At 41.7% G+C, this 27,767-nt stretch overlaps 1 protein-coding gene across 4 annotated transcripts in view; it reads left to right on the top strand.

The window, feature by feature from the left end:
• Positions 1–27,767, top strand: part of LOC126236479 (NADH dehydrogenase (ubiquinone) complex I, assembly factor 6) — an 81,551-nt gene that overhangs the window by 18,048 nt on the left and 35,736 nt on the right. For all 4 annotated transcript variants that reach the window (XR_007544921.1, XM_049945819.1, XM_049945820.1 and 1 more), the window contains exons 3-4: positions 264–420; positions 16,108–16,346. Coding sequence is in view for 3 of the 4 variants with exons in the window: in XM_049945819.1 (XP_049801776.1) it covers positions 264–420; positions 16,108–16,346 (396 nt within the window). In the remaining variant the exon portion in view is untranslated. The remainder of the gene's footprint in view (positions 1–263; positions 421–16,107; positions 16,347–27,767) is intronic.

The following is a 27,767-nucleotide window of genomic DNA, read 5'->3' as shown; positions in this document are numbered from 1 at the left end:
AGGGCTCAAAAACCTATCTGGCCCTTAAGGTTTAGGTTCCATGGTTCCCTTAAATTTCCAAAGACAAATTCTGGGATGTTTCCTTTGAAACAAACACTGCCAGTTTGCTTTCCCATCCATTCCAGTGCAAGTTTGGGCATCATCACTAATAACTATGTTGTTGACAGGGCATTAAACTATGATCTTCCTTTCTTTATATTACACAGCGAATGTGAAAGAAAATTTATGTACAACATTTTAATTCAGGAAAACTTTTGTTGTAGGCTATCAAGAGGCATACATTATCTAAAAGGCACCTGAAACGGCTCATATTGGCACGCTCCAACCATTTTTCTACTTCATTTCTGAGTCTTGATGAAATGGAGTCATATGCAGAAGAATCAACATCTCCAGTATACTATATGCTTCTGGAAGCACTGGGTAGGCATGTGTGTTAAAAAAATCTCTGCTTCAATGCCATAAATGACTGAGACCCAACATTGAAGATAAAATTTATTTTATTAAATAAATACATTCCTTCCAAATTAATTTGCTTAGTGTTACACTGAAATACACTGAAAACTTGTCCGTTCAATAGAAAGTTCCTATTTCCTGTAACAGACTGTTTGTGGAAGTTCATTGCTGTGTTAAGAACTGTTAAATATATTAAGTGCACCAGCTGAATACCCAATTGAAATTTGGTTGTAGTGCACATATTAGATGACTTTTCCGTCTCAAATGTTTTCAGTTAAAATCTGTTATTTAAAGGGGGACACTTTTGTGTTCTTCTCAGGTTTGTCACTGAATTCTACAACTAACTGGACAGAATATTAGCCTATCACATAATGTTACATTGATACTATGCCATTTAGTAGCAGCAAAGCTCTGAGTGTAAGGGGGCACATTGAATAAGATATTTTTACAGGCTCTATAATGTGCTAATTTTGGTTCTGTGTCTGTCAGCAAGCTGCACCTAACTAAATGAGATATGTATGACTCTCTTGCTATTGAGAAAAACTAGCAATGTGTTCCCATTATGGTTAACTAGGTTAGAGCTAGTGTTCCTTAAGACTTTGTGGAACAAGCAATAAATTTTTTTGTACCCATTTTTACTTTTGAAATGTCTAGTCTACATTCAGTAGAAATTTTTGTAATTCACTCATTGCATTCATGAAGATAGAAACTTCAAAAATTCACACTAGTTACAACTTCATAATATTTCTGTCCTTTATTCATCATGTTTTCTTAAGACCGAGCGAGGTGGCGCAGTGGTTAGCACACTGGACTCGCATTCGGGAGGACGACGGTTCAATCCCGTCTCCAGCCATCCTGATTTAGGTTTTCCGTGATTTCCCTAAATCGTTTCAGGCAAATGCCGGGATGGTTCCTTTGAAAGGGCACGGCCGATTTCCTTCCCCATCCTTCCCTAACCCGAGCTTGCGCTCCGTCTCTAATGACCTCGTTGTCGACGGGACGTTAAACAAAACTAACCTAACCTAACCATGTTTTCTTAAGATAGTGATGATATGTGCTGTCAGTAATTGTTTTCATTCCAAGCAGGACTTCCCATTACAGGACTATGGTGCCTTACATCATTATGTCATATCTACATACTATATGTGAAATGCTAATTTTTTTTGTGCTTTGAGATACAGGGTTGGACAAAGATATGGAAACACTATGAGAAATGCAAGCTTGAACATAAATGCAGGTGCTATCCAAGCCTGCAGGCTGTGCTGTTGTATCTGACCATGAACGGCACCTATCGATGTCTTTAATATGTTTGCAAGTGTCAGTATTGGTCAGAACAGTATTCTGTGTTCTGAGTGCATTGGATTGAAGTGAATTTGACTGTGTGCAAATTTTTAGTGCTCATATGGTGGGCACTTCCGTAACTAAGGTAGCCGAAGTGTTAGGTGTTTCAAGAGGCACAAAATTGAAGATTAGTACCACATATAGGGAAATTTGTACAGAAACCAGATGGCAATTATAAGAGTCGAGGGACATGAAAGGGAAGCAGTGGTTGGGAAGGGGGTGAGACAGGGTTGTAGCCTCTCCCCAAAGCTATTCAATCTGTATATTGAGCAAGCAGTAAAGGAAACAAAAGAAAAGTTCGGAGTAGGTATTAAAATCCATGGAGAAGAAATAAAAACTTTTAGGTTCGCCAATGACATTGTAATTCTGTCAGAGACAGCAAAGGACTTGGAAGAGCAGTTGAACGGAATGGACAGTGTCTTGAAAGGAGGGTATAAGATGAACATCAACAAAGGCAAAACGAGGATAATGGAATGTAGTCGAATTAAGTCGGGTGATGCTGCGGGAATTAGATTAGGAAATGAGACACTTAAATTAGTAAATGAGTTTTGCTATTTGGGGAGCAAAATAACTGATGGTGGTCGAAGTAGAGAGGATATAAAATGTAGATGGCAATGGCAAGGAAAGCGTTTCTGAAGAAGAGAAATTTGTTAACATTGAGTATTGCTTTAAGTGTCAGGAAGTCATTTCTGAAAGTATTTGTATGGAGTGTAGCCATGTATGGAAGTGAAACATGGGCGATAAATAGTTTGGACAAGAAGAGAATAGAAACTTTTGAAATGTGGTGCTACAGAAGAATGCTGAAGATTAGATGGGTAGATCACATAACTAATGAGGAGGTATTGAATAGAATAGGGGAGAAGAGGAGTTCGTGGCACAACTTGACTAGAAGAAGGGATCGGTTGGTAGAACATGTTCTGAGGCATCAAGGGATCGCCAATTTAGTACTGGAGGGCAGCATGGAGGGTAAAAATCGTAGAGGGAGACCAAGAGATGAATACACTAAGCAAATTCAGAAGGATGTAGGCTGCAGTAGGTATTGGGAGATGAAGAAGCTTGCACAGGATAGAGTATCATGCAGAGCTGCATCAAACCAGTCTCAGGACTGAAGACCACAACAACAACAACAACAACAACAACAACAACAACAACAACGACGAAGAAGCTTGCACAGGATAGAGTATCATGCAGAGCTGCATCAAACCAGTCTCAGGACTGAGGACAACAACAACAACAACAACAACAACAACAACAGGGAAAGTGGAAAAACATCATCCACTAAGTCACAACATGGACAAAAGTGTGTTCTGAGTGATTATGACAGATGGTCATTGAAGAGGATTGTGTCAAAAAATAAGAGGACTACAGCTTCAAAAAGTCATTGCCTATCAGCAGGAAAACAACACAAAGGGAGCTCCATAAGACCTGGACTATGATGAATTTTGTTTCACGCTGTGAGTTTACGACCCAAGAGTAAAACATGGTGGAGGTTTAGTAGTGATCTCAACAGCCATTATCGTGGTGTTACTGCCAAGAATTATGCGACTATTTTGACTGATCAGGTCCATCCCATGGTAAGGTGTTTGTTCCCGAATGATGATGCTGTATTCAAAGATGACAGGGTCCCTGTTCACACAGATTGCATAGTCCAGGACTGGTTTTGTGGGCATGAGGATGAATTGATGCATCTTCCCTGGCCACCACAGTCAACAGATCTCAGTATTATTGAATCTGTGTGGTCTACTTTCTTGGAGAGAAGGGCGGGTGATCACTGTCCACTTCCACATCCTTGCCACTATTTTGAAGGAAAAATGTTAGAAGATACCCTTGGAAACCATACAGGACCTGTATTTATCCATTCCAAGATGACTGTTGTGGATGCCAATGGCTTTCCTACACTGTTTGAGGCATGGTAATGTGGGGCAATTGGATGAACAGTGAAACCAAAAAACAAAATTTTGAAATCCGAAAATATTACTGCTACTTACCATATAGTGGAGATGTTGAGTGACAGATAGGCAAACAAAAAGATGGTCAAACAAATAAGCTTTCGATCAGAAAGGCCTTTGTCTGAATTAGACAACATACACACAAAAACACTCGTGCAAACGCACCTCACACACACATGAACACAGTCTCTTGCTGCCAAGGCCATACTGTAGGCCGCAGTGCATGAAGGGAGAAGCAATCTGGGTGGTGGGGGGGTAAGGAGGAGGCTGGAGTGGGGAGGGGAAGGGATAGCAGGGTAGTGATGCGGAATGGTAAAGTGCTGCTTGTAGGAGGATACCAGTATGAGGTGGAGAAGAGGGTAGGGCAGCTAGGTGCAGTTGGGAGGTTAGATGGAGAGCAGGGGTGGGGGTGGGGGGTGCTGTGGAAAAGGAGAGAAAGAAAAAGACAGTGGGTGTGCTGTGAAGTGCTGGAGTGGGAAGAGGGAAGGGAATAGGTGGGTGTAGGACAATGACTAATGAAGGCTGAGGCCAGGAGGGTTATGGGAACTTAGGATATATTGCAGGGAGAGTTACCACCTGTGCAGTTCAGAAGAGCTTGTGTGGGAATGAATGATCCAGATGGGGCATGCTGTGATGAACAATGTTGTGTTGGGCAGGGTGCTCAGCAACTGAGTGGCCTAGTTGTTTCTTGGCCACAGTTTGTTGGTGACCATTCGTGTGGACAGAAAGCTTGTCTGTTATCATGCCCACATAGAACAGAGCACAACGGTTGCAGCTTAGCTTGTGAATCACATGACGGGTTTCGCAGGCAGCCCTGCCGTTGATAGGATAGATGTGTTTGTGACGGGACTGGAGTAGGTGGTAGTGCGAGGATGTATGGGACCGGTCTACGCATCTAGGTCTATTGCAGGGATATGGGCCATGAGGTAAGAAGTTGGGAGCAGGGGTTGTGTAGGGATTGACTAGGGTATTGTGTAGGGCTCGGAAATTTTAGGAAATTTTTCATTTCAGGGCACTTTGAGAGGTAACTGAAACCCTGGAGGAGAATGTGATTCAGTTGCTCCAGTCCTGGGTGGTACTGGTTCACTAGGTAAATGGTTCTCTGTGGCCATACGATGGGACTTTGGGAGGTGTTAGGTGACTGGAAATATAAGGTGCAGGCGATATCTTTCTGTACAATGTGAGGAGGGTAATCGTGGTCTGTGGAAGCCTGAATGAGACCCTTGGTATGTTTCAAGAGGGACTGCTTGTCACTACAGATGTGACAGCCACAGTGGCTAAGCTGTATGGAAGGGACTTCTTGGTATGGAATGGGTGGCACCTGTCAAAGTGGAGGCATTGCTGGTGGCTGGGAGATTTGATGTGGACTATGGTAATGAGGTAGCCATCTTTGAGGTGGAGGCCAATATCAAGGAAGATGGCTTGTTGGGTTGAAGAGTACCAGGTGAAGTGAATGGGGCAAAAGGTGTTGAGGTTCTGGAGGAATGTGGATAGGGTGTTCTCACCCTTGATCCAGATCACAAAGGTGTCATCAGCGAATCTCAATCAGGTGAGGGGTTTGGGTTTTGGGTGGTTAGGAAGGATTCCTCTAGATGACCCATGAATAGTTTGGCATAGGATGGTGCCATGTAGGTGCCCATTGCTGTATCCTGGATTTCTTAATAGGCGATGCCTTCAAAGGAGAAGTAATGGTGAGTGAGGGTGTGGTTTGTCATGGTGACAAGGAGTGATGATGTAGGTTGGAATCTGTTGGGGACTGGGAAAGGTAGCGTTCAGTAGTGGCAAGGTCATGGGCATTATGGATGTTAGTGCATATGGAGGTGGCATCAGTAGTGATGAGGATGGCACCATGTGGTAAAGGAACAGGAACTGTGGAGAGTTGGTGGAAGAAATGGTTGGTATCTTTTACATAGGAGCCTATTACCTGCAAATTAAAGAATCCTAGAAATATCTGAAGATGTAAGCTACTATTTTACATTAGCATGTAAATTTAATGAACTTGCATTGATTTAGAATAACGCAGAATCATTAGCAACTTTTTTTGCTATCGAAACCACATATAAAGTGGTGCTAAATATCCAAATATTCTTGTCCAGAGCAGGAGCAGACAACATGCTGTTGTTGAAAATTGTAATGTGATCTGAAACATTAACCATCTGAAGATGGACATGATAGCCCAAAACCGTTTATGGAATTGATATAAAGCATTTTAAAAGTATCTGTGGCTGATTGAGTTATTCACCACTAATCATTAACAGCCGCAGAGTTCACTTGTTCCAGCATGGATAAAAATACATCTAAATGATAATGTTTTCAATAAAAGTTGCACCCTCATAAACTGCAATGCACCTATAAATGCTGACAACAGAAGAAATCTGGAGAAAGTAAATCAATTCTGGGATCTTTTAGAATCTGAAATTTCTATCTTACCTAAAAAGAACATTAAAATACTTCCTGGTGACTTCACTGCACAAATTGGGAGGGAAAAGAAATTTAGAACTATTGTAGGTGAATATCCAGCACACTCAAGAACAAACAGAAATGGTGAAAGACTGATCAATATGCGTAAAATGCTCCAGTTAAAACTAGTGTCCACACATTTCTGCAAACTACCAAGAAAAGCCAAAACTCGGAGACATCCAAATCCAAACCTAGGAGAATTTCAACTGGATCACGTAGCTATATCGAAAAGGTATATCATGGAAATAATGAATGTTAAAATAGTCAGAAATGGGGAATTCGATTCAGATCATTAAAAAATAAAATTTCTCCCATGTAAAACTAAAAAGGTGACCAAGGAAGTGATCAGATACAACACCACTACAGCTAATATTACAAGAGGAAATATAGAAAAATATAGAGAAGAAATTGAGACAAGTAAAGAAGGTGATTGGCATGAACTCCATATGCAAATAACTCAAGCAGCAGAGAAAACTTTAGGATTGGCCAAGAATAAAAAGAAGACATGGTGGAATGAGGAATGTGAAGAAACACTAATACAAAGAGCTCCAAAATGTGGAAAATGGAGATGTTCGAAAAAAGAGGAAGACCTTGAACAATTCAGACAACAAAGAAAAGAAGCATGAAAAATAATCTGGAAAATCAAATGACACTTTGAAAATTCTCAGCTTATTGAAACAGAAGAAAAGTTCACCAAAAATAATACTAGAAATTTTTACCAAACTTTTAAACACATACTTAAAGGATATCAGGTGGCAAGTATCTGTTTCAAACATGAAAATGGCAAAATGGGATTAAATAACAAAGATAATTATGACATTTTTGCAAAATTTTTTGAAAAGCTGTTAAACTCTCCAGTTCCCATAAATAAATTAGAATTTCCAGTGACACTTCAAATCCTAGAGGAAGATTTCCCATCTACAAAGTTAGAAATTCCTGAAGCCATCAAAACACTCAAAAATAATAAAGCAAGTGGTGAAGACTCAATTACAGCAGAATTATTGAAGTGGTCAAAATCAAAAATCATAAAGGATCTACAGCTACTTTTTGAGAACATTTGGAAAAATGAAAAGATTCCAGTTGAATGGAAAACAGCATTAATCCACCTGTTACATAAAAAGGTAGACAAACAAAATGTCAATAATTACAGAGGAGTGTCACTTCTGCAGTGGCATACAAAATATTATCAAACATTCTCCTGAACAGAGTGGTAGACACTTTAAACAAACAACTGGGAGAATATCAGGGTGGTTTTCAAAAGAGAAGATCCTGTACAGAACAAATTTTCAAGTTAGTCAATAATTCGCCATAGAATGTTAACCACCAAACCAATAATAGTGTCATTTATTGATTTCAAGAAAGCATTTGATTGTGTAGGCAGAGAAACAATAGATAAGGTCATTAGAGATTTTTGTGTTAATCAAAATAAGCAAATATAATTTGTGAAACACTAATAGGTATAATATCTAAAGTCAAATTTATGGGAGAAGTATATCAGGCATTTGAAATAAAAACTGGTGTTAGACAAGGTCATGGTTTATCACCTTTACTGTTTAATTGTGTTCTAGCCTGTTTAATTGTGTTCTAGAAAAAATTGTTAGTATCTAGAATTCGGAGCTAAAAAATCACAAGATTGAGCCAATAACTCAAGGAAGGAAAACAAATGGAATTAAGGTAAACTGCTTGGCTTTTGCGGATGATTTTGCAGTTCTTTCAGAAAACCGGACAGAAGCAGTTATTCAAATAAACCTTCTGGAAAAAATAGCAAACAGAACTGGTCTCAAAATTTCAGCGGAAAAAATAAAATTCATGACAAACACAAAGAAAAGCGCCAAAATTCATAGAAACACAAATAGGTAAAGTAGAGTGATCATATAAATTTAAATATCTCGGAGAAAATATACAACAGAATAGACTAGAAAAATCTGCAATAGATGTAAGAATTAACAAAATGGAAAGAGCATATGGTGTGACCAAAAATATTTGCAACAAGAAATGTACATACACTTATATTTCTGGAAGAAGAAATCGACAATAGCATGGATTACAGAAGTAAGGAAAGGTCTAGAAAGAAACAACATCAAATAATCAGAAATAGCAGAAAGAAACTGTTTTAAAAATAAAATACTAAATTTGGAAGGCTTTCAACGCAGAAGAAATTAAAAAAATCAGGAACAACGTGGACAGAAGAAAGGAAGAGACTTCATGGGGAGAAAATGAGGGGGTACTGGAAAAATAGGAAACAACAACAAAGGAAGAAGAGGAACTGAAGTTGTCAACGTGATCCTAGTTGGTAGATAAGATTGTTTAGAAAAAAAGTTCACCATTTGACTTTTAGTTATCTGGATACACTATTGCAGTTTAGGCTTTGTCATTATCAAGTTATCCATCATTGTCCTTTCAAAATTAGTTCATTTTATTTTGTAGCAGTAAAATGGAACTTTGATTTTATGTTCTGTGATTTATAGTTTTCATGATTCTACACCATAAATTCATAACTCCTGATAAAACCCTAAAGATCAATGCCAAAAATTCCTCAGTTTTATGGAGAGGGGAAACATGAAAGAGGAAATGCTGACGTAATCCACAATCAGCATTGCCAACACAACTCGCAACGTTTAGCTTCATCGCGAAGTTATGATACAACTACTGCTAGGTTGCAATGGAAAAACAGGTCAACCGACACGAAGTGTTCTGGACCGAGCCAGTATCTTTCCATGTGCCACTTATAACTCGGACTCATCTTTTTTGCGTGTATTTCTGATTTACTGTACTCAGCAGCAACATCGATCATCAGCCTTTTAAATTCAGGCACTGAGTGTCGAAGAATATGCTCAGTCAGAATAGAGGAAAAGACAGTTATTTCCAGCTAGTCAGCTGTTACTGGCTCACAGTCAGCCCACCACACTAACACTTGTAGTAGGTTTACAGACGTTAGCCTACGAAACATTCAAAATTCCTAAAGTACTGGATTATAAAGTATCAACACACACAGGAGCTATAAATCAAAAGTAGGCGTGAGAATTTCATTCTCCTCCTCCTAGGCAGCAATTTTACCAACACTCATAACATCCAAATCTCAAAGTTGCAAACAAACAAGAAAGAAATTTCAAAATTTTACATCATGTTCTAGACCTGTTAGGAAAAAAAGTGGGTTTTGCCTTTTGTAATACTGTAAGGTATGTAATTGAAAAGACTATCACTTTTGCTAATGATATACGAGGTAATTGAGCCATTTCTGAACACACTGCTGCCAAAAATTATATCGTAAAGCACTTGGTTTTGATAGTTCTTTCATTTTATGATTGCCTGGGAAATAGCAAATATCTACAGCCCACATTGTGTCATGAAATGAAATACGGTGAAAATTGCCAGATTATGATGACTTGGATGTTTGTTTTCCACCTGCAGCCAATAGCTGTATTGTACGGTGATGTAACACTAATCAGGGGTTCTAGCATATAGAATGAAATAACAAGCTTACTTGGTGACTTGTTCCAAAGAATGGCTGATGTAATTGTGTATAGCAAATGGACTGACCATGGCTTCCACTTAGGTTTAATTTATATAGTTAAACCTCGTACACACTTCACATCCATGCATTAATTTTACTTACAATAGTTCTGCTTGGAAACTGTCGACAGAATCCAGAATGTATCATGACTCTACCAACTGCAGCCAACACAGGCTACTCCATTTGCTATGTGCAGCACCACAATTAACAGGACGTGTTCAGTGGACAGTTGTTCATCTTTGTTGCATTCCTCAATGGTGTTTAATTCATTGTGACAGCAGACAGATTGTTATAAATGTAACACATTTCTGGGACAGAGAAACACTGAAATCACAGCAAGATTAACTTTATTTCATATTAATTGGTATAAATATTACAACATGTGAAGCAAACTTGTGTGTATATACATGCTTCCACAAAACTTGCTGTGTTTACACTACAGCAAGCAACAAGTTCAAAGTGCAAATAGTATGTGTTGGCAATACTGCAGAATGCTCCACATCAACTGCACAGCACGATGAACGAGAAAAAATATTCAAGCAATACACTAGAGGTCACTGCCTTCGCATCACCAAAATATGCTGCACTGCCACTGCCTGCAGATGGAAAATGCACTCCCCCACATGTCTGGTCCCACCAACCAGAGACAGCAGTCATGTGTGGGAGTTGTGCTTGTGAGAATGTGTGTGTGTTTTTTACTTCAGAAGAAGGCGTTTTGGCTGAAAGCTTAAATGTAGAGCAGTCTTTTTGATGTGCATGTCTGGGATTCAACATCTTTATACAGTTGGTAGCAATGTGTCCTTTTCATAATATTGTTCTTTCCACACTCTGTCATTGGAAATATTTGCTGCTTGGTTATCACAATTAATCTTACCTTGTATTCCATGACATATTTTTATTTGCACTCCTTTTAAGGAATTACAGAGGCCGGGTAGGGACAATATATTAAACTGAAGTAGAGTTTCCCTAGACGTACTACACACACTGATGAAAGACATTTGCAGCAGTGGTGCATCATTTTATGTGCCTTGGTGTACAATCCAGAAGAATTTTATGGAAATTGACTCTTGCCATGAAACTCTGAAATTTTGCATGACCACAATACTTAATACATATTTTATCCTCTGCTGAATTTGCTAGTGATAGAGGTTCATTCTTTTTATAATGTGGTGGTGGTGGTGGCTAGTGTTTAACGTCCCGTCGACAACGAGGTCATTAAAGACGGAGCGCAAGCTCGGGTTAGGGAAGGATTGGGAAGGAAATCGGCCGTGCCCTTTCAAAGGAACCATCCCGGCATTTGCCTGAAACGATTTAGGGAAATCACGGAAAACCTAAATCAGGATGGCCGGAGACGGGATTGAACCGTCGTCCTCCCGAATGCGAGTCCAGTGTGCTAACCACTGCGCCACCTCGCTCGTTTTTTTTTTTTTTAATAATAATAATGATAATAATAATAATAATAATAATAATAATAATAATAATAATAATGGTAATGGTAATACATATAAGCTGTAATTTCTCTATGCTTTGATGCAAAAAAAAAACATTATGGCATATTTAAATAACAGTGCATAATGGATGTGACAAGCTAGGTGACAGTAGCAGTTAGACAGTAAAGTATCCAATACTTTTGTGAATTTGAATTTTATGTATGTAAACTTTGAAATGAAAGTAGTTCTACTATTGCCTAGACAGGGATGCTACACTCAGATAAGTTATGACACACAATCTGTATTCATGGCATCAGGCCGAAGTGAAAAATAAGAGATGAAAAGTATACGATTAAATAGCTAAGTCCGTCAGTTTACGCTTGCACCACCATTATTCTATATGAGGCGCTAGGGGAAAATTAGACTTGCTCACCCCTGGGAGCTTTTATGTTGAACTCCCATCGTCAATTAAATTTGTTTTTGTCATCTTGAACGTATCCTCAGCACTGTTAAAATATAAAAATATGTTAATATTATCCATGTATACAATTTAAAATTAATTTTATGTATACAAATTAAATCATCAACTAAATGATAGCTTATTGTATTTTTTTCTTTCTGTGGCTTTTGTATGCTTTTAAATACCATAATTTATTTTCGCTGTATGTTGTTAACAAAATGTTAATTTCACATTATCTGTTCCAATATTTGTCAACTCAGTATTGAAAATGAGATTGTATTTGTTTCAACAAAATAACTAAAAAGATTTAATATTTTTGGAACATTAAACTGCAACAATATTGTGAAAAGGATAGATCACTACTCACCATTAAGATGACATGTTGAGTTGCAGACAGGCACAATGAAAAGAACTTTTGGTCAAAGCCTTCTTCAGAAAGGAGAAAAGAAAAAAACCGTGTGCGCGCGCACACACACACACACACACACACACACACACACACACACACGTGAGCATCACCTCTGGCTGCTCCAGACAGAATGTAGCTGTGTCAAGTGGAAGCAGGAATCCAGAGCGGGATGGAGGAGGAGGAGGGGTAGCAGGGTACTGATAGGGGTAGAGATGTCAGTGCAGCCAGGCAGATCATGTGGGGACTAAATGGCCGCAGGACAAGGCTGCCATGCACAGCTTCAGGAGCTTGTGGGGGCGGGGAGGAAGGGGGAGGAGAACAGGGAGCAGAAAAGGAGAGGGGCGGTAAAGGGGGAAGATCAGTGGGTGCATTGGTAGAGAGGTGTGGACAATATGTGTAAGAGGGTGTGAATTGGAAGGAAGTGGGAGAGAGAGGACAAACTGTTTGGTGGAAGTTGTGGGGGCAGTAAGTTACAGTAGGTTGAGGATGGGATAATTTCACTAGTGCAGAATGTGTTTTAAAGATAAGTCCCATTTGTGCAGTTCAGAAAAGTTGGTGGTGGAGGGGAAGATCCAGATGGCCTGTGTTGTGAAGTAGCCACTGAAATGAAGCATGTTATGTTCAGCTGCATGTTGTACCAACAAGACTTCCACTTTGCTCTTGGCCACTGTTTGGCGGTGGCCATTTGTCATGGTGGACATCTGGTCAGTTGTCATACCAATGTAAAAAGTGGTAAAATGATTGCAGCAGGGGTAGAGGTGGTACATGTCATGACTCATTTCCCAGGTGGCCTGGCCTCTAATTGGGTAGGAAACCCTGTGACAAGACTGGAATACGTGGTTCTGAGGGGCAGGGGGGGGGGGGGGGGGGGAAATTGGGCAGGTCTTGCATCTGAGTCTTCCACAGGTATGTGATCCTTGTGGCAAGGAGTTGGCATAGTATAGACCAGGATGTCAATGTAGTTGGGTGGGCATCAAAACACCACTTTAGGAGGAGTCGAAAGGATCATGGGTAGAATGTCACTCGTTTCAGGCGATGATGATAGATAATTAAAGGTTGAGGGGTTTAAGGTGGACAGACGTGTGATGGAGACATCAGAGAAGAGGTAGTCAATGCCCAGGGAGGACATACTGGGTTGGAGGAGGACCAGCTGAAGCAGATGGAAGAGCAGGTGTTGAATTGTGAAGGAATGAAGATAGGGTGTCTTGGCCCTGAGTCTAGATCATGCAGATATCATTAATGAACCAGAAAGATGTTTGGGATTTTGGGAGGCTAGTTAGGTTTCCTCGTGTTGGCCCGTAAACAGATTGGCATGAGAGGGTGCCATGCAGGTGCCCATGGCTGTGCTGTGGGTTCATGTGTGTACCTTCCCTCCAAAGGAGAAGTGTTGTATGTTAGGATAAAGTTGGTAAGGTGTTTGAGGAATAGGGTAGTGGGTTTGGAGTCTGAAGAATGTTGGGAGAGATCAACAAGACCATGGGCATGAGCAATGTTGGTGTATAGAGAAGTAGTGTCAACAGCGATGAGTAAAGATCCAGAGGGTCAAGGGGGGGGGGGGGGAGATGATGGAGAGAAAGTGAAGGATGTGGTTGGTATCTTTGATGTTTGAGGCTAGATTCTGGGCAGTTGGTTGGAGGTGTTGGCCTGCGAAAGCCCATATTCTTTCAGTGGGAGCACAATAACCAGCTACAATGGGGTGTACAGGATTGTTGGGTTTGTGGATTGTGGGGAACGTGTAGAAGGTGGGTGTGCAGGGTGTCACAGGAAGTGAGAAGAGAAATGGGTTCAAGAGAGAGGTTCTGGGAAGAGCCTAAGGCTTTAAGTAGGAACTGGAGCTTACATTGAAATTCTGAGGTAGGAACTCTATGGCAGACTTCGTAGGTGGAGGAGTCAGACAATTGGCAGAGGCCTTCCACCTGGTAGTCACTGTGATTCACAACTATAGTAGTGGAACATTTGTCTGTAAGTATGATGATTAGATCAGAATCTGTTTTGGGGCTGTGTATGGCTGTCCTTTTGTCTGCTGAAAGGTTGGTGTTCTTAGGGAGGAACGTGGGGAAGCATGGTGAGCCAGGTTGGAGGTAAGGAAGTCTGTAAGGTGATCATGGGGTGTTTAGGTGGGAGAGGTGGGGGATCACAATTGGAGAGTAGTAGAAAATGAGAGAGGCGTGGTTCAGTGTTGTGACCAGGTTGGCTTTGGTGGGAGGGGTTGGTGGTGATGAAGTGTTTCCATTGCGGGGATTGGGAGGAGAGTAGGTCTTTGACCAGTTCAACATGGTTAAATTAGGCTGAAAGTGAGGGCTGAAACTTCTGTGAGATTGCGGATTTTGGTGGAAACATTGACAACTATGTTCTGGGATTGTTTTGGCTCTCAATTTAGTGGAGTATTGGTTGGGAGTTTTGGGGTTGTGGCAAGTTGGAAAGGTCAGCCAGGTAGGGTCTGGGTGCTATGAGAGGGTTGCAAGGAGCAACACTGTAAGATAAGAGTTAGATAGTGGTGCCTCAAGGCAGGAGTAGGATGTTGACAGGGTGGATACTTAAGGTGGTGTTGTCTGGAAAGCTCTTCTAGATGCTAGAGTGCAAGGGATTCAGTTTCAAGAGACATGATGTGTGTAGTAGGGAGTGCACAGTTGCAGTATCTTGCAGAGGTGGTTCTAGGATGCCTGTACAATGGAGAGAACCAGATTTATGAGGGACGGGCTGATGGAATCTGAAAAAGTGATGGTCATTGTGAAAGGAGGGGTAGGATCCAGAGAAAGAAATTTTTATAGTTAGGTTGTTGGACAGACTCTGTGTTTTAGGCAGGATTTAAAGAACAGGATGTGCTGCTGCATTTTAGCCAGGGAAAGGGATATTTTCCTGAACCAAAAGATGGAGCAGGGGTCCACTTTGGCATTAGGGAAATCGGAAATGATGTAGAAAATGGGCAAATGGAAGTGTTAAATGATTGAGATGCGATCCAGATAACAGAAGAAGATGAATAAAAATATGTACAAAAACGAACAAACATGTTTTAAAAAATGGAGAAGAAAGGATGGAAGCAATGGGATATGGGAGTATGTACATGTTGGGATAAGGGAAGTGAGAGAGAGGGTGGGTGGGGGGGGGGGGGGGGGGAGGGTGTATTGGTTAAGTCGAGGTTCACAAATGCATGTGGCACAGGTAGGTGTGGAAAATAATTTGTGAAAATATGTGAGGATGATGGAGGAAATGTGATCAATAGGAAAAATTATAATTATTAGTGGAAGAATGAGCGTGAGATTCTTACCAACAATCTGCACGGTCATGTAGCAGTGTCATGCACGGTCGAGACTGTTGATTCAGTGTGGCTCAGATGTCAGAGCGTGTGCAATTTGGAAGGTGATGAAAAACTGCAGGGAAGAATGGATGCTTGAGTAGAGTAATGCTTTAGAGAATAGTAACAAAGGAAAACATCACTGGGTTGTGGGATGAAAGGAAAGCCGTTAGACAAAATGAAACAATGGAAAGTCCAGGTCTGACTATGAACAATATTATGAAAAGGATAGATTGCTGCTGGACATAAAGATGACAAGGTGAGTTGCAGACAGGCACAGTGAAAAGACTGTTAAACATTGAGCTTTTAGCCAAAGCCCCATTCAGAAAGGAAACACACATACTCATTCAAAGCAACAGGCAAGCACATTTCATGCACACAGTGCTATCTCCATCCAGAGTGCAATTGAATCGAACAGAGGCAGCAATCCAGAGTGGGGTAGGGCATCGGTGGGAGGAGAGAAGTGAGTGCTACCTGGCAGAGCATGCTGTGGTTGATGGTGGCAGGACATGGCTGCCATGTGCAGCATCAGGAGGCTATGGCGGAGCAGGGAAGAGAAAAAGACCAGTCGGTGCATTGACAGAGTGTGGTGCACAGTGAGGATACAATTCAGTTTTCAAATCTTATAACCAGTATAACACAAATACATATTACACTGCACAAAGCATGCTGCTGTTCCTTTTTTTTTAAAGGAAAAGTCATTTAATGTTGTTGCATTTTATGAATCAGTTTTCAAATGAGTATGAAAATCTCCTTCACTTAGAACAATCTGCTGACTATTTGTTTTTTTCTTCAGGCATTAAAAACATTCATGCTGATCATGCTGCTAGTCACTTAGGAAAAGCACAGGGTCTTACCAACATGGTTCGTTCGGTACCTCATTGTGCTGAGAGAAGACTAGCACCACCATTACCACAAGATGTTATGATGGAGAAAGGTGTCTCTCAGGAAGAGATTATCCGTGGAAGCAGATCAGACAACACTCGTGATGTAATCTTCACAGTAGCTGCCAGAGCCTCACAACATCTCGAAAAGGTCAGTGTGTTCTCATATAGCTTACAGGAGTATAGATAGGAGAAAGGGAGTAGGAACAGCTGTAAAAATTAATGGAGCAGCTCATATGAAACACACAGTGGGAATACCTTTCCAGAAGTCGAATACACCAACAAATGACAGAAAACTTGTAAGCTTGCTGTGCTGCTTGAATGCCCTCTCATGATCATAAATTCATTTTTACATCATAATGGTACCCTGTTGCCCCATAAGTTAAAAATAATGGCGAATATGCGTTTATATTCTGGATAAGGTGCACGTGGTTTGAGAGTACTGTTAGATGGCCCTACAATTATCCTTTAAGTTTAGAGCAAGCATACTTGTTGGTTGTAAGGCATCCTGCATGTTCTGTTGAATAATTTGGCATTGCTGTTGTAAATCTAATACATCTACATATATCTCTCTAATCAACAAGATTGAGGTGCTCTTTCCCATTGAAATTGGAACTGAGCCGATATGATACACTTCACATGTTTGGAAGCCTGCTGTGTTCCATGTCAAGGGGATGTAACCACAAGAGGTTAACAGCTTGTTGATTGTCAGCAGTTCAACATATGGCAATTAATGGCACCCACTAGGGAAATTACTGTAAGGAATAAGAATGATCACATAGTGCACTCACATGAGGTCTCATTCAGCAGGTTTAAAGATGCTGTTGTGGAAGCCATTTACAGAACAAGGTGCAACTAGCTGTAGATTGTGGTGCACACAAGAAACGATGCCTGTCACCTGGGCTCCAAGGTCATGTATCCTCAAAGTCTTTCGTGGTGGTATGCATCTGTAAAATCTCACTTTACAAGCCCGCTGCTTTGAATAAAACACTTGGGCTTTCGATATCTGTCTCTGCCATCGTCATCAGGAGTTGAAATATAGTCAGTGATTTCAGCTCCTGAAGACAGTGGCAGTGAGAGTTATTGAAAGCTCAAGTGTTTTATTCAAAATGACATGACTTTTAAATTGAGATTTTATTGATGCTCCAAGGTCATTTTTGGATTTTTACAGCCAGTGGCAAAAAGGTTGAGAAGGCCAGCTTTGCTCACAGAATTTCAACAAAACTATCTGCGACATTGTTCCTCAAACTGTTTGTATCCCCCTGGTTCTTAGTGGAATAAAAGGCCTGAACCAGAGACTTTGAGGATTATGTGACAATCTAGGTTGTAACTTCCCAGATTTGCACTATGTGGTTCAAAACCATAGGGTCTTTATAAGTGGCAAAAGGATGCACTTCATATCAGAGGCTACTAACCAGGCAGCTGATTAGTGTGTGTGGTATGTACAAGGGTTTCTTTCTTTTTTAATTAGGTGACTTTCATCTAGTCCAGATAATAACAGTATTGTCCTTCAAAGTATTATTGTAAGGCTCAAAGTAATGCCCCTACCCCAAATGAGACTATTTAAATACCAGTCATCAGCTGCTAAAATACTGGCAGCAAGGTCGCAGAATTTGAAGTGGTCCTAAAAATTAGTACAGCTCACATAATACTAGGTAAAACCTAAAACTGTGAGATTTTTGAGTAAATCAGAGAATGAGTGCATAGCAAATGGGTAGGTGAATGAAAAGTGAAGGTAGTGTATTCATCGCAATATACAAGAAACTCAATCCATTGGTTAGTAAATAAAATGAGATCATTTGTGCAAGATTTAATACGAGAATGGGCATAAAGATATAACTGGGTCCTTGTATCGTCCACCAGTCATCCCCAAGTAACTGATAACTTTGGAGAAAACCTCAGCCAACAAAACTTATTTGCAAATAAAGTAAACAGCAAACAAAGCTGAATGGAAGGTTAATATGAGAAGAGCCTTTGTGCTCCGTAACAAAATAAATCATACTGTCTTCATTAGAAGAGACAGTAATCATCCACCTGATGGGATGGAATAATTACAGTTTTAGAAGTGGTGGGTGTGTCACAACATTCTGAAAAATAGTAACTGTACTTTCTGCAAGATTTATTTAGAACAGGTAGTTCAGATATTAGATGTATGGGAACAAATAGATCTGCCCTCTTTGAAGATGTCCACATTGAAACTGGTATCAGTGATCATGAGGCAGTTATAGCAACATAGATTATTAAAGTACAAAGGGCAATTAAATCAAGGAGGAAGACTTAAATGTTCAGTAAACTAGATAAATAGACAGTAGTGTCATATCTCAGAGAAGAACATGTAGCTTTGGGCAGGAGCATGTAGATGAACTGTGGCTCTAGCAATAGTTGACCAGGCACGGGACAGATATGAACATTGTAGGACAGCTGGTTGTAAGAAGTACTGTCCATGGTATAAAGGCACTATAAAGAAACTTACACAGAAAGTGTAACATAGTACATCTGAAATAAAACATGGAGATATTGGCGAATACCAAGCCAGCTTTCATACTGGTCAAAGTTGTGTAGAACAAATATCCACTTTAAAAATAACATTAAAATACAAAGCACTCAGGGAACAGACAGATCACACTTTCCTTCATGGACTGCAAGATGATGTGCATTTCCTTTGCTCAACAGGCCCTTTTTATCAAACCAAATTGAAATTTTATGGGTGTATTTAGACATCCAACACCCAAGACACAGTCACAAAATTGCGACAGCTCAAAACCGTACCCCTGGACCCAGCAGGTCAAAAAGGGTTTAGAAAAGACTCAAATAAATCCACCAGACATACAGACAAAAAACTTTAGTAAATTGGTACTGCTAGAGAGTAAAGTCACCACCAGACCAGGGATGAACTGGACTGACAAGGCAGAAGCTATGCACAGCTACAAGAAATTCGTCCACAGTACTACTATTCAATATCATTACATCAATCTGTGGTAGAATATTACAAGATATTCTGAGCTCAAATATATTGAAGTATATTGAAGAAATGACCTTCTCCATGCCAACCAGCATGGATTTCTTAGTAACACATCAGCATTTATTAATTAGCATATGATCGAATGGGTATAAAAAAAATGTCTCTAGATTGAGAATTTATTAGTAGAGACAACACAGCACAGTTCTTAGATGGACAAGCTTCAGTAATGTAGTTACATGCCCTACGGAACTATTGAGACCAATGCCACTCATGTTGTAAGTTAATGACACTGAAGACAAAATTAATAGCTACCCCAGGTTGTTTGTAGATAATGCAGTAATCCGTGAAGAAGCATTATGTGAAAAAAAGCTGCACAAATATTTTCAAATCTTCATAAGGACTCAAAATGGTGGAAAAATGACTTCTTGCTCCAAAATTTCAGAAATGTACAATTGCGCATTTCACAAAACAGAAAAACATGACTACAATATCAACGAGTTGCATTTGGAATCATACCTCCTGCAAATATCTCAGTGTAATAATTTTTTTTGGGGGGGGGGGGATGGATATGACTTAGAATTATCACATAGACTCATTCTCGCGTAAAACAGGTGGCAGACTTCTGTTCATTGACAGGATACTTAAAAAGCTGTCAGTCTACAAAGAGATTATTCTCCTAACACTCTTGTGACATACCCTAGAATATTGTTGAAGCGTGTGGGACCCTACCAAATAGGACAAACAGGGTGTATCAAATGTATACAAAGGAGGACAGAAAATGTTGAAAAACCTGAACTGGATTACAGTTTGGCAGGTGGAGTAGGGTGGGATGGGGATTTTGTTGGGTAGAATGGGTAGAGGGTAGAGGGGCAGAAGACAGGAAGAGTGGTTAGGAGTGGGTAGACAGTAGATCAGAGGAATGCAGCCAGTTTGTTGGCTAAGAATGTTGGAAAGAGGCATGGCAGGTGCACGGGCTAGGCATGTTGGGCAAGGGTGTCAGAGCCAGTGGGGAGTGTCTCATGATGAAAGTGACATGGATATGTGAATTGGGATGGTATGGGAGGACAGAGGAAGGGGAAACTGTTGGAACGAAGATGTGGGGACAATGGGTTATGGAGATCAAGGCCAGGAGGGTTATACGAGTGACGGGTGTGTTACAAAGATAACTTTCATCTGCATAGTTTGGAAAAGCTGGTGGTGGAAAGAAAACTCCAGAGGCCTGAGTTGTGAAGAGGGAATTGAATCTGAGCATATTGTTCCCAGTTGCAAAGTTATATCATTTTTGTGGCAAGTGATTGGCAGTGAGAGTGACGTAAGGCTGGACGAGGACGTTTAGGTTGGGTGGGTGACGAAACACCACTCCGGGAGAGGTGGGAAGCATATTGGGTAGTGTGTCCCTCATTTAGGGCATGGTGATAGATAATCAAAGAGCTGGTAAAGGATACGGTTGTTTGAGTCCAGGCTGATACTGAGTGACGAGGGATGCAGTACTCCTTCATACCTAATTATCAGATGTTGTGTGGGGATTGGGGTTGTTTGAGAATATGGCAGGGGAAATCTGTACGCAGACTAGGTTGGAGGGGAGAGGGGGGGGTTATGCCTAATCCTATCACCACCTCCAAGAATCAGCTACAAAGGCATGCTCCACTCATCACCCTATAATGGAACAACTGAATCATATCCTTCACCCTGAAATTAGGGACATCCTACCCAAGATCCTTCTCACTCATCCTAAAGTGGCATTCCATCACCCACCCAACTTCTACAATATCCTACTCCATCCCTGTGACATTCCCAATCCCAACTCATTGCCACAAGGATAATATCCCCATGGAAGACCCAGGTACAAGACAACAGCCCCAATCCACCAACTCAGTACTCCCTATTCCATTTTGTGCCACAGGCTTATCCTACCTCATCAGAGACAGGGCCATCTGTGAAAGCACTCAAATCACATGCCAGCTCTTTTGCAATCCCTGCACAGCTTTTTATGCCAGTATGAAAACCAACAAGGTGTCCACCAGAACAAATGGTCACCACCAAACTATGGCCAAGAACAAAGAAGTTGATCACCTAGCAGCAAAACACGCATCTGGGCACAATATGCTCAGTTTCATTGGCTGCTTCACATTCCAGACCATCTGGATCCATTCCACCAGCACTAGTTATTTTTTTAACTAAGCAGGTGGGCAATAATCTTGCAACAAATCTTTCGCTCCTGTAACCCTCCTTGCCTCATCACCATATCCTCCACCCAAGTTTTCCCTTTCTCTGTTTTGTCACCCCCTCCCAACAACACATCTCAGTGTCACCTTCATTGTGCACTGCTCCTCACTGGCTCCGACACCCTTCCCCACATGCCTAGCCCCTGCATCTGCCACCCCTCCCTCCTGTATTCCCAGCCAACAAACAGGCTGCTTGCTTACGAGCTGCTGATTACCCAGCCTTAATCCCTCCTCTTGTCTCCCATCTCTCTCCCTCACCCAACTGACACCCCTCCACCGCACCTTAGGCCATCTACCAAACTGCAAGTTTTGTGTGTTCCTGTCGATGACTCAGCACTTAAGCTTTCTGATGAGTGGTTGTCTTTACTCCTAAATTATTTATGTTCTACCACAACTTTCCTACAAGATGCATGCAAAGGAGCATTTTAACCCTTCACTGCTTTTGACGAGTAGCTTTTCACAGTTTTAGCTGCTAGCTTGTCATCTGATTCTTTGTTTGTTGTGAGCCTATGCTTCAATATTCTTCACATCCTGTATTTTACAAAGAAAATGGCAAGATATAGTGGGTGCACTGAGGAAGAAAACGTGGAGATTCTCACGAGGAGCGACAGTGAGGACGAACTACTTGATTTTGACGAAAGTGATAGCTCTTCCACAGAATCAGAAACCTGTACTCATAAACAGTCCACATCAGCAGGGATGTCAATGCAGTCTCGTGTTTCAACAAGAGATGTTAGTTGTTCTGAATCTTCAGATTCAGAAATTGATAGCGAAACACCTACAAAGAAATCACATCTTAGCGATAAATTTGACTGGAAGTAAAATGATTTTTGGCCAGTTAATCATGCATTTGATGATACGCTATTGGGACGTGTGTCAAATAGGGAATGAGCCAAGTATTCCGTCGGTTTTCATGTTATTCTTTACAGAAGAACTGATGAAATAAATAGCTGATGAAACGAATCGGTTTTATTTATTCACCAAGGAGAATACTCCAGAATCAGTGCATTCTCGAATATCAAAGTGGAAAGATGCTGGATGTGGAGAAATGTATTGTGTCATAGCTGTTTGTCTTCTGATGCCTCGTGTGAAAAAACTGAAAATTAGCGAATAATGGACCAGAGATGTTCTTCTAAATACTCCAATTGTTAGTGAACTGTTGTCAAAAGATTGCTTTTTGTTACTTATGAGAATATTACATTTCAGTTACAACAGTGCCAATAATAGAGGAGGAATATTGTCAATAAAGTTTGTACAGCTTCCTGTTGTGCATTAATCCACATAAAAAACTCTGCATTGATGGAAGTTTGTTATTATTCAAAGAACAGTTGTCTTTCAGACTTTAGCCACAATTAGGACCTGCGACTCTTCCATGCCGTGAGTAAAGCAGCTACATGTGCCAAAATTCTCACTAGATGTGGTGCCCAACTCTACCAGTTGGCTAATCTGTTGCATCAGTTGATCAACCTTCACCACTAATGCATCATATGCAGCTCGCATTATCATAGTGGCTATACTCGCACACCGCACGGCCAATACCGTCATAGGCGCAGGTGAGACAGCATCTAGCACCTTGTCGGCCAATTCTGCCACAACGTCTAATGACATCTCTGACTGCATGGAAGTAAGCGACTGCTTCAGATTGTATGCAGCAGGTGATCGGCTATGGTACCAGTGTCAATTTTACTTCTAAGATGCCGCAGAGACTATGATAGTCTTCGGTCACCGGTATCTTCTTGAGTTAGTACCTGATAGAAGCGCTCTTCTTGTGATGCAGATAAGCGGCGGATCAGTTCCATCTTCAACCATTTGTATGCACTCCTTTCAGGTGGTGCAATGATGATATCTTGCACTTCTGCCACATATTGCTGCTCCAATTGGCTCACCACCAATGCAAATTTAGATGTGTCTGTGGTAATGCCTGAATAAATAAAATTTGCCTCTACTGGGCAAACCACAGCATCGGGTTTTGTGGCCAGAACGATGATAGCCCCACAACTAGTCTAGATACTGCCGGGTTAGCAGCCACTTGAGTCTCATTCATTCTTTACTGGTGTTACGTACACACAGGCAGGCCAGATCACGTCAGGATCATCACTTTAGCTGCAGTGTAAATGAATTAGATGCTGTGACTCTGGTGTCGGAAGTGGGATCCTGATGCACAGAAGGAAGTGTACTGGCACCACAAGCATCAGGGAACATGCACAAGCTGCACCAAACCATGTGCGTTCCCAAATGCCAGCAGCAGTTGAACATAGGCACTTCGTCAGACTGCTGTTCTCCGGTCAGCTGAAAGCACATCTATAGGACATTTTGGTGTGCATTGTAGCTGTTTTACTAATGGCATGGCAGAGTCGCAGGGCCTAATTCATTTACACTGCAGCTAAAGTGGTGACCCCGACGTGATTTCCATTAGGTACTAACCCAAGAAGACATTGGAGACCGAAGACTGTCACAGTATCTGCAGCATCTTAGAAGTAAAACTGATGCTGGTACCGTACCTGATCATCTGCTGTGTACAATCTGGGGCAGTTGCTTACCTCCATCTATCAAGGCAATTATCACGACGCAGTCGGAGATATCGTTAGACACCGTGGCAGAATTGGCTGACAAAGTGCTGGATGCTGTCTCACCCGCGCCTATTACAGTATCAGCCATGCAGTGCACGGGTACAGCCACCACAGTAGAGCGAGCTGTGTACGATGCATTAGAGGTGAAGGTTGATCAACTGACATAACAGATTATTCAGCTGGTAGCATGTTGCAGTGTCGGTGAACGTTGCAGCTGGCCAAGATACAGAAGACGCTCCCACAGCACGTCCGCACCCTGCTCGCCTACGCCTTCACCTGACGCACAGAAGGACATCTGCTGGTACCACCGTGTTTCGGGGAATGTGTGCAACGCTGCACCAAACCGTGTGCGTTCGCAAATGCCAGCGACTATTGAACATAGGCGCTTTTTCAGATTGCTGTTTTCCCGTCAACCAACAGCACATCTATCTGTAATTTTGGCATGCAGTGTAGCTATTTTACTATTGGCATGGCAGAGTCACAGGACCTAACAATTCATTTACACTGCAGCTAAATGACAATTCATTCCACCAAAACAGAGTAGATTTGGAATAAAAACATTTGTGTTATGTTATTGTGAGACTGGCTATGTCTTAGATTTCATTGTTTATACAGGGACATCCACAGAAACAGAGTTCCACAATTTGGGGAAAAGTGGTGACATAGTGACTACACTAATAGAGCACTGTTTAGAACGTGGACAGATCCTCTACTTCGATAATTGGTACTCAAGCCCAGACTTATTTTCCTGGCTTCATAGTCATGGGGCAAATGCATATGGAGCTGTCCGTAAGAACAGATGCGACATGCCGAAACTTCAGAAGAAACTGAAACGAGGAATACAATGAAGGCTTTCACGACCGGATGGTACTGTTGTTGATAATTCTTCCGGGTTATAAGGCCGTGGTCCATGGAATTCTTTAATTCCTAACGTTTCGTCCAATACTACGTTGGACAAAATGTTAGGAATTGAAGAATTCCATGGACCACGGCCTTATAACCCAGAAGAATTATCAACAACTGAAATGAGGAAATATTCAATTTATGTGCACTAATACAATGCTTGCTATAAAGTGATGTGACAAAAGGGAGGTGTAGATGTTGATCACATGTAACATCACAGAAATGGTTGACACAGGAAAGCCTGCCAGGACTGTTGGAGAGAAAATTAAGAAACCACAAAGTGTTGCAGATTTTAACTTGAATATGGGAGCAGTTGATAGTTCTGATATGCTGCTTAGCTCTGTCGATTGTATACAAAAAACAATGAAGTGGTGTGAGAAGTTCATGTTTCACACTCTCAATCTGAGAGTTTTGAACACTCATATCCTACAGAGGTCACTAACAGGTCATAAAATGACAATAGCAGAGTTTCGCTGGTAAGGGAACTTATGGAAATGCGTGCACCAGAGCGCAGGAAAGTGGGCAAGGGAAGGTGTTCTGATGATAATTCTCCAAGGTTTGTGGGAAGGCATTTTCCAGATGTTCCAACAAGTGATCATTCGAAGAAAACTATCCTAACCTGTAGATGCATTATTTGCTGGAAACAGAAAGTGCATCAAGAAAGCAGATACGAATATAAAACTTGCAAGGTACCATTGTCTGTCGTACACTGTTTTGAAAATTGCCACACAAAAATGAATTACTAATCACAGCACAGAATGAATACAACAATGCTATCAGAAAAAAAAACACGGAGAACAAAAAAAAATTACAGAAAAGCAAAAAACAAAATAGAAATATAATTTATGTTTGCCAGTGCTGGTCCAAAGTCCAGATCAAAAAGAGGGATGGAAAATACATTCACAAAGTGTAAAAGGAACTCCTACATTTACAGTTCATAGCTTTCAATCTTCTCTATAAGTGAATTTAATGTGCTAATAAAAGATAGTGATTTCACAGCTTTCAAATGTCAGAAAATCTATTGAGTGCTTATGTGCAACAGTTAAAAGTAGAGCACAAGAAAAAATATCTGTGGCAGACGATCAGTCATTTCTGGCAATTCCAAATCGTAACACATTTGATTACCATCTGCAAAGGACAGCTGCATCTGTGCCTGGGTGGAACACTTTACACAGTGTACCTATTACAGGTAAAGAATCTGATGGCAGATGACAAAGCACTCAATTTGTTGTACTCTCAGAAACAAATAGTAGGCCATGTGAAATTTCCAAACACATCACAAAACAAATTTAATGAAGTGAACCCCCCTGCGGGTTCGGGGGTAAGAATAGGCCCGCGGTATTCCTGCCTGTCGTAAGAGGTGACTAAAAGGAGTCTCAAACGTTTCGGCCTTATGTGATGGTCCCCTGTTAGGTTTGACCTCCATATCTCAAAATTATTCCGAAGAGCGAGCCGATTGGGGAAGGGCGCCTTACTTGGTGCATTGTGTCCATCTTGCGTTGAGATCTTTCGCCAGCTTATTCGTTGTTGCATTGCAGTCCTGCCTGCTCTCCATCTCTTGGGCATGGATATGTTTCTGCATGCAGCTTCTGCCATGCAATGTGCAGTGCCACTTTCTGCACTGATGGCGACAATGGACTACATGTCACCTAGCATCCAGCACGGTAGCCAGTCCGTTGTGGTGGGGCCGCCATGTACCCTGTTGGTTGTAGCCCCCTGACAACACAGGGATTGCTCTACTGATGCCTGCGCCGTTAACTCCCCACGTATGCCAAGGAGTAGATGCCCGTCTCCCTGGGGCATCAGGACTCCCGGCAATGGCCATCCTGCCAGGTGGCTATTGCTGCGGCTGGGTGGCGCCTGTGGGGAGGGCCCTTGGTTGGAGTAGGTGGCATCAGGGCAGATAACCCGCAATGAAGCGTGGTACATCATCTCTCGCTGGCGGCCAGCTGCCAGCAGTCTCTAAGTGTTCGAAAGCTCACTTTAAGGCTAATGTGTATGACCCCAAATTGTTTCCCTCGCTGGCCACACCATGGGAGGAACGAAAGGCTATGAATGACAGCGAAAGGTACTCGCCCTGGTATCTCGTCTGTACCAGAGCTGACGGGGAATCATTTGTGTCTGTGAAGCCCCAGTTCTTTGTCGAACATTTAGAGGACAATTTTGGGGAGGTGGAGGGCTTGTCCAAAATGCGGTCAGGGTCAGTCTGAATAAAAACAGCATCCTCTGCCCAGTCACGAGCCTTGCTCACTTGTACGAAGCTGGGGGATGTTTCTGTTACTATCACACCGCATAAAAGCTTAAATATGGTCCAGGGCATTATTTTTCACAGAGATCTCATTTTACAGTTCGATGACGAGCTGTGCGCCAACTTAGAGCGACGAGGTGTCCATTTCGTCAGGCGCGTCCACCGGGGTCCGAGGGATCATAAAGTTGCCACCGGTGCCTTCATCTTGGCCTTCGAGGGTGACACGTTACCTGAGAATGTCAAGGTGATGGTCTACCGTTGTGATGTCAAACCCTATGTCCCTCCCCAATGCAGTGCTTCAAGTGTTGGAAGTTCGGCCATATGTCTTCTCGCTGTGCTTCCACCCTCATCTGTCGCGATTGTGGTCGACCATCCCATCCTGATACTCCATGTGCCCCGCCTCCCATCTGTGTCAACTGCGGTGAGCACCATCCCCCTTACTCGCCGGACTGTAAGATTCTCCAGAAGGAGCGGAAAATAATGAAATACAAGAACTTGGATAGGCTGACCTACACTGAGGCTAAGCATAAGTTTGAACGACTGCGTCCAGTACGCATGACGTCCACTTATGCCGCCACTGTCGCTCCTGTTACAGTTCCCATGGCCGCACAACACACTGTTAGCTCTCAGAGCCAGAGAACCACAGCTGCCGCCTTGATGGTGG

Source organism: Schistocerca nitens, chromosome 2 (genome assembly GCF_023898315.1).
Source record: "Schistocerca nitens isolate TAMUIC-IGC-003100 chromosome 2, iqSchNite1.1, whole genome shotgun sequence".
NCBI classification, from domain to species: Eukaryota; Metazoa; Arthropoda; class Insecta; order Orthoptera; family Acrididae; genus Schistocerca; species Schistocerca nitens.
Note: the sequence above shows the minus strand (reverse complement) of the source record. Positions and strands in the feature narration are given on the sequence as shown.